The following is an 8,471-nucleotide window of genomic DNA, read 5'->3' on the forward strand; positions in this document are numbered from 1 at the left end:
GCTGTCAGTCAGTGTGCGGGCTGGAGATTGGTGGAGCAGAGAGGGGAGGGGGTACCCGCTAGGTATTGTAAATGAGTATGTGTGTATGGAGTGTGTCTGTTACACTAGAAGAGTCAGAGTTTGGGACGGATGTCTTTTACCCCCTGGAGTGTTACCGGAGTTTTTGGAGTGCTCAAATAAACTGGCCGTTTTCCCGAACGCTATTCTGGTCTCCTGCTCGAGAGGGGTTCATTAAAATATTGTAACATGGTTTAGATTTCTAAATAAACATTTACCTTGTCGCTAGATAGACCTACTTCTGAAAAACCTGTGTCTGTGCTAGGCGTTTTGTCCCTACGAGGCCACCGTCATTTACCCGACAGGAGGGGTGAGCGAGTGAGCCCTGCAATCTAGAATTTTACACACTGGCCCTTTAAACCATAAAGTCAAAGTTAAAATGAGAAATATCAGCAAACTTTCTGTTGCTGCTGTTACAGAGGTTAGACGCAGCACTGAATGTCTGTCTTTGGAGTCCACAGCTGCTCTCCTTCCAGTCAGTTCATCATCTGCCCAGTTAACACTTCAGCAGAGGCTCACATCCAACACAGAGCCCTTTAATGGTGCCACAAACTCACACCGACAACAAAACAGCTTGACTCTGTCATTAGATTTATTATTAACTGTTAGGTAATGTCAGAGAGAGTGGGGCAAGGAGGTGCCAAGTGAAGCAACACACTACGTGCAGCTCTACAGTGAAATAAGATTTCACCCATTTTAAATTAAAGAAAAATAGAAAAGTTATGCTCAAATGTGTTATGTTAGGCGATGATTACACTAAATATTGAACAAATACGTTGACCAAATTGATTACTTGAGTACTCATGCCCATCCCTAGTAACTATGGTTGGTAAAGTCATACACTGAGTATCCACTGACAGCCACCACTAGTTTGTTTTCATCGCCACAGAAGGCCCGCCTCTCCATTCATCTGATTGGACAATGGGGGAAAAAAACACCAATGAAGGCAGATGCTTTTCCGCTCTGAGTTGAAGTTTTTTCAATTCATTTCAAAAGCAAGGAGCAAAAAGTTTCACTCTGATTGAGTACAATTACAAAAATCTGCTAAATCATGCTCTGTCTGAATGGGGCCTAAAGCTGGCAGCAGATGTTGAATATATTTTTCTTTGCAGTTATGGAGCCCTTGACGCCCACTCAGGTGGTCCTGGATGAAGACGACCAGGACGTGGACTCGGCTGATGAGTCAATTGCTGCAGATCTGGTGATTTCTCCGGAAGACTCACTGAAGCTTTCCTCTGGAGGAGGCCGGCGGATTCGTCGCTTCAAGCAAGAGTGGCTGAAAAAATTCTGGTTCCTTCGCTACTCACCGACCCTCAATGAGATGTGGTGCCATGTCTGCCGTCAATACACCGTCCAGTCATCCCGAACCTCTGCCTTTATTATCGGCTCCAAGCAGTTTAAGATCCACACCATCAAGCTCCACAGTCAGAGCAACCTCCATAAAAAGTGTCTGCAGCTATACAAGTTGCGCATGCATCCAGAGAAGACTGAGGAGATGTGCAAGAACATGATGCTGCTGTTCAATGCAGCGTACCACCTGGCCATGGAGGGACGGCCCTTCTCCGACCTCCGTCCACTGGCAGAGCTTCTGAAGAGGTGTGAGCTCAAAGTGGTGGACCAGTACATGAATGACGGAGACTGTCAGATCCTCCTCCACCACATCGCCCGGGCTTTAAAAGAAGACCTGGCTGAGAAGATGCGTCTGTCACCTTTCCTAAGTGTCATAATGGATGCCCAAAATGATGACCTTTTCTCAGACATGGTGGCAGTCTACGTTCAGTTCATTACCAACGAGGGCTCCCCAAACACAGAGTTCCTGTCCTTGCAGAGACTGAGCATGGCCAGTGTGGACGGATATCTGCAGGCTATGGATCGAGCCTTTGGCGTCCTCGGCCTCAGGTTTCAGGACTTGCTGGTGGTGGGTCTGGGGGTAGATGGCACCAACATCTCTACAGGAATGAGAGGCAACCTGTACATAGCTGTACAAAAGACTTTTCCATGGATTCTCTGCCTTCCGATCATGATCCATCGGCCCCATCTGGAGGTGCTGGATGCCATCAGTGGGAAGGAGCTCCCCTGCTTAGAGGATCTGGAGAACAACCTCAAGCAGCTCCTCAGTTTCTATCGCTACTCCCCTCGCATGATGGCCGAGCTGCGATCCACTGCTCCAACACTGTCTGAGGAGACAGAGTTTCTTGGGGACATCAGAGCCATTCGATGGATCATAGGAGAACCAAATGTCCTTAACGCGCTCATCAAAGATTACCTGGAGGTAGTCGCTCATCTGAAGGAGATCAGCAGCCAGACACACAGAGCTGACGCTGCAGCCATTGCCCTTACCCTCCTCCAGTTCCTCATGGACTATCAGTCCGTAAAGCTCATCTACTTCCTCCTGGATATCATAGCTGTTCTCTCACGATTAGCCTTCAACTTCCAGGGAGACTACCTGCTGGTGTCACAGGTGGAAGCCAAGATAGAAGAAGCCATTCTGGAGATTGGACAGTTGGTGGACTGCCCCGGAGAGTATCTGCAGGAGTTTGAGGAAAACTTCCGTGAAAGTTTTAATGGCGTTGCTCTGAAGAACCTGCGTGTAGCTGAGTCCAAGTTTCAATCCATACGGGAAAAGATCTGCAACAGGAGCCAGGGCATCCTGTCTCAGAGGTTGGATCTGCAGAGTCGCTCGTTCGCCAAAGCCTGCAAGGTCCTGGACCTGTCCACCTGGCCTCAGAACCAGGTGGAGCTACAAGCTTACGGGGAGGAAGAAATCCAGGTGATATTAAACCATCTGGAGTCCGTTCCCTCTGCAGGTCAGGAGGGCTCCAGGGCCGAGGCCAGGGGCAGCCTGGTGGTGGAATGGAAGGATCTGAAGGCAGACTACTACAGCATGAACGGTTTTAAGGAGGTCATCAGTCACATCTGCAGGTACAAGCAGCGCTTCCCTCTGCTGAATCGGATTGTGCAGGTTGTCAGAGTCCTGCCGAGTTCCACAGCTTGCTGCGATAAAGGCAGAGGTTCTCTTCAGAAGATGTGTAGGAACAATCGTTCCCGGCTGACTCTGGAGCAGATGAACGACCTGCTGACTGTGGCGGTGAACGGACCGCCAATCGCTAACTTCGATGGGAAGCGAGCGCTGGACAGCTGGTTTGAGGAGAAGTCTGGGAGCAGTTACTCTCTGTCAGCTGAGGTGTTGAACAGGATGTCAGCTGGCGACCAGAAGTCTGTCTTACACAACGTCGACGTCAACACGGAGTTCTACTCTGACATCTAACAGGCGGACCCAGTGGTGTAGGGCTGCAACAAAATAACACTACATCACTGAACTAACGATAACGACACCAGCGATTCCAAACCAGGGCTCCTTCTGCAGTTACCAGAGGCTACATGGAAAGATTGTGATGCTCAGCTAATCTGAATAAATCTAAATTATGATTAAGAACACATATTATACATTTATATTTAGAAAAAATCAACACACAAATTTGGATGACAGGATTACAAATGTGCATGATTCTGATCTGTAGTATTTTCACAATATCTTACCAACTATGGTAGTCGGACTGCACAAGACAAGCCACAGCTTTCCACCAATTAGAGTCAATCTATAGGTCGAGTAAAAATGCAGAAAACCTAGTTAGAAAAAGACTGTAGGGGAACGTGTGACATAAAAACGGTTTGGAACCACTGAGCTGCATCACTGGGAAAACCTCAGCTGGATGGATAGATTACAAAACCAGCAGACCGGCCAAGGGGCCCAAATGTTCAGGGGGCCTTATGGGCTTCAGCTGCAAAATGAAACACAAAATGACCACAAAGACGCACAGAGACATAAATGCTAAACAACCACAGTGAGATGCAAAATGACTGAAGAGACACAACATAACTACAAAGAGACGGAAATTACCACAAAGAGATATTAAACAACCACAAAGAGATGCAAGATAAACACAGAGACATACACTGCACACACTGACTACGAACAGTGGCAAAACAACCACAAGACGTGAAAGAACCACAAACAGATGCAAAATGACTGAAGAGACACAAAACAGCTACAAAGAGACACTAAATAACTACACATAGACTTAGAAATGACGTCAAAGAGAAGCAAGCAACCACAAAATGATGCAAAACGACAAGAGACACAAAATGTTTACAAAATGATGCAAGACAATGACGAAGAGATGCAAAACGATTGAAGAGATACAAAACAGCTACAAAGAGACACACATGGACCACAGAACAACCACAAACAGATGCCAAAAAACCACAAAGTGACACAAAACATCCACGGGCAAGCAAAATGACCATAAAGACATGCATCAACTTTAAAGAAACGCAAAACAACTATAATGGCATGCAAAAGAACCACAAAGACGTGCAAAATGACCGAGTTAAGAGTTAAGTTAAGAGACACATACTGACCACAAAAGAACTACAAAGAGATGCAAATCAATCACAGGGATGCAAAACAACCTCGAAGAGACACAAAATGACTGCAGAGACAAAAAGAAAACACAGAGATACAAAACAACTACAAATGCTTGCAAAACTACTACAACAAGATGCAAAACAACCTCAAAGTGATGCAAGACGACTACAAATACACGTAAAACCACCACAACAAGAATCGAAACAACCACAAAAATGCAAAAGGACCTCAAAGAGAGACAAGTCAAAACGATCTTAAAGAAACACAAAACAACTACAGAGGCAAAAAAACACATGGAGACCAAAAAACTACAAATACATGCAAAACTGCCACAAAGAGATGACAAACAATTACAACAAGATGCAAAACAACCTTAAAGGGGTGGAAGGATGACTACAAACAGAGGCAAAACAACCATAAAGAGACTCAAAGCAACCTCAATGAAACACAAAACGACTACAGAGGCAAAAAACAACTATAAATTCATGCAACACTACCACATAGAGATGAAAAACAATCACAAGATGCAAAACACTTGTAAAGAGGCGCAGGATGACTACAAACAGAGGCAAAACAACCACAAGGAGACACAAAACAACTACAAATACATGCAAAACCACCACAAAAACACGCCAAACAACTACAGAGACATAAAAGGACCCTTAAAGAGACGCAAGACGACTACAAACAAAGGCAAATCGACCACAAAGAGATGCAAAACGAATTCACAAAACAGTGTGAAAGAGACAGAAATTGTTTACAAAATGACACACAACAACCACAAAAAGACACAAAAAACTACGAATACATGCAGAACAACCACAAGATGTACAAAGAGACACAACAACCGCAAACAACCACAAACTACAAACTTATGTGTAGCTGTGTCGTGGTTGCAGTTGATTGCTGATGCGTGTTAGTTCCCAGAGGCCCACTGTCTCATATCCGTCCATGTTCAGCTGGATGTTGTGCTGAAATCTTTCTCCTCTGACTGACTGACTCCTTTGACTGATGAACATTGTTAAACTGAGGGCTACTGAGTGGCCCTTGTTCTATATATAATAATTAAGCACTTGTTGCCAGAATAAAAGTCAGTTCTACTTTGGGAACAATCTATTAGTGTCAAACTAAATGTCTATTGAGCTGCTCTCTGCTTCAGCTTCTGTGCCAATGGGATATTCAGTCATGTAGTGCCTGACAGAAACGAAACAGCTAGAGTGTAACGATGTATAAAGGCTTTATATTTCTATTAGAAATGCAGACATTGCTGCTTCACACTGTATATATTGTATAAACTGTACATATTGTAAATGCTTTTGAGCCTGTTTTTAAGGAGAGTATTTTTCTCTTGAATCTGATGATTGTGCCATAATGATCGAATGCAAGAACCGAAAGAAAAAGGTGCTATCCTGCTATGCCATACTGCATTCTGCCATATTTGTTTAGATGTTTACTGCTGCAAGTTATATATTTGAAACATGTTCTTTTTCACCGATGCATCGGCTTCATGTTTGGGTGTTTCCAGCCAAAGCTCAGGCTTAAAGTAATTCAAGTAAGTTTTAAAAACTGCATGACGATATTTAACTGTTGCTTTTAGCGCACACTTCTGTAGTATTTTATCATGTTATGGGTGCCTGTATTTAATAAGTGTGCGGATACAGTGAGCTGAGACAGGATGAACTCAGCAGGCAGACGCTCACTTTTGCTTTGTTGTTTTTTGTTTGTTTTTACAAATGTTGTGTAAGGTTTGCTTTGTGTTTTTAAGGTCAAGGAATAGTTTGACATTTTGGGAAATACAATTAATTATTTGGACCATAATTACAAGCAGCCAAATGAGTTTTCATGTCAGCCTTCGACTGAATTTTTCACAGCAACAGAGTGCCCACCGTCATAAACTTCCTGGAAAAATTATGAAATTAGAAAAACACCTCTAAAGATCTCCAATTAATACAATATATCTCATTAAAGCTCTACACAAATACAAATGTAAAATTAACAGTCTGGGGTTTTACAGGAGTTTCATGCTGTAGTTGTTAGTTTTTAGTCTTTATGCTAAGCTAAGCTAAGCTAAGCTAAGCTAATCGTCTCTGAGCTCTGGCGCTGTACTTCTTATCTATCTTTCAGCCTAAAAGAAAATGACAGACCTGTTGTCCTCGTTCATGGACACTTTTTTGTGCCATCTAGTTTTAGCAAGACCACAATACACTAATCCATTTACAAGCCGATCACAACACAGAAGTCGGTAAGATACAAAACGTGATCAAATTTTATGGATGAAACTTGTTTTTTGTTATTATTATTAAGACAAATAACATACACAACACATAGCAACACACAGCATGGCACACATATACATATCTGGGGGTCACGTAGTCATGGCTAAGCCTCCCTCTGGCCGCCAATTTAGACTTGACATTAGCAATGAACTGATTCCCCCAAACAAATACCATAACACATACACATAAACTATACATACACACACCCACACACATCTCCACACATGATGTAATACATAAAACACATGCTTACACACACACTAACTCAGAAGCATACACATCCACACAACTGTGCATTAAATAGTATGTACAGAGGTGGACAAGTGGGCAAAAACCAGTAACAACATAAAGTTGACATTAAAAGTTAATGGTAGTAGTGATTGCAATAGTAATGAAAGGAAAATTCATATAAACATATGATGCATGATTCTTCATCAGCATAATAATGTGGTCCTGTCTAGGTTGAATCTGATCCACCGGACACAGGGCCCAGTGGCTCTTTTTATTTTTGCTTCATGAAGTTGAAGTGTTTTTTCTTCCTTTACTTTATTGCCAACTTTTGACTATTAAAATAAACTGATCGTCCCCATATGATCAGGTCCTACTATTGCCAAAAAGCTAGAAGAAATTAGAAATTAATACAAAAGCTGAGGTCTCAGGAGGTTGAGTGTATTTCCCTAAAATGTCAAACTACTTCTTAACGTTTGCTGTATGATTAGCTCCAAGCTATTTCATTTTACTGACAGATAAAACCTTTGTTTTTATTTTTACGTATAGTGCATGTCTGTATCGTATGCATGCAGTTATTACTGTATAAAGCCGACCTGTGTTTGAGAGCATAATGTTTGTGCGCAGGATGCTGCCCGAGCTGTCATCAGACTGACGATTTACGAGAAGTGTGTTTTTCTAGGTGATTCATGTGCGGCGCAGGAACAGACTGTTGGTTGGTTTGATCACGTTTCATTTCAATCCAAAAACATCTTTGACTTTAGAATGACAATATTTCGTGCTATGCCTTATTCTGTACGTGTTTTAACAGCTGTTCATCTTTATACCGACATTTGGCTGATTGTAATCTGACTCCAGAGCAGAGCGGAGCGGAGTCGACTTTAAGTTGTTGTTGATGTTTGATGTTTGCTGAACTGTGAGATTTTTCACTGCTGGAGTTGGAGATGAACTTTGGTTACACACGATCCAAAAGAAAATGAGTGGTTACTTGATTTCTCTGTTCACTGTTTCTTCTGTTTCAAATGCTTTAAAAAATACACTTTAAAAGACATTTGATCTGAAGTTTGTCAGTTGAATTAATCCTGTCGTCAGGTGACGACTTAATATTGTCAGCTTTTTGGGATGTAAGTAAACAGGAGCTGGACGGCAGTGAGACTTTGACACAATCCAAACGGCTTTGTCTCAACTGAAGAGTTTATACTTATTTATATTATATTCAACTTAAAGGTCCAGTGTGGAGGATTTAGGGGGATATATTGTCAGAACTGGAGTAAAATATAATTAGTATGTTTCCTTAAGTTTATAATCACCTGAAAGAATTGTTGTGTTTTTGTTACCTTAGAATGAGCTGTTTATATGAACATAAGGAGCTGTTTATATGAACATAAGGAGCGGGTCCTTGTCTACAGAGATCGTTATGTTGCACCACCATGTTTCTACAGTAGACCGTAATGGACAAGCCAAACACTGGCACAAGAGCT

The 8,471-nt window shown here is 42.4% G+C and overlaps 1 protein-coding gene across 1 annotated transcript in view; it reads left to right on the forward strand.

The window, feature by feature from the left end:
* The window catches only part of prdm11 (PR domain containing 11), a 16,427-nt gene extending 11,232 nt beyond the window's left edge, over positions 1–5,195 (forward strand). Inside the window, exon 7 of the mRNA XM_050073807.1 lies at positions 1,170–5,195. Coding sequence (XP_049929764.1) covers positions 1,170–3,325 — 2,156 coding nt within the window. The 3' untranslated portion in view covers positions 3,326–5,195. The remainder of the gene's footprint in view (positions 1–1,169) is intronic.
* The last annotated feature ends 3,276 nt before the right edge of the window (positions 5,196–8,471 follow it).

Source organism: Epinephelus moara, chromosome 20 (genome assembly GCF_006386435.1).
Source record: "Epinephelus moara isolate mb chromosome 20, YSFRI_EMoa_1.0, whole genome shotgun sequence".
NCBI lineage: Eukaryota > Metazoa > Chordata > Actinopteri > Perciformes > Serranidae > Epinephelus > Epinephelus moara.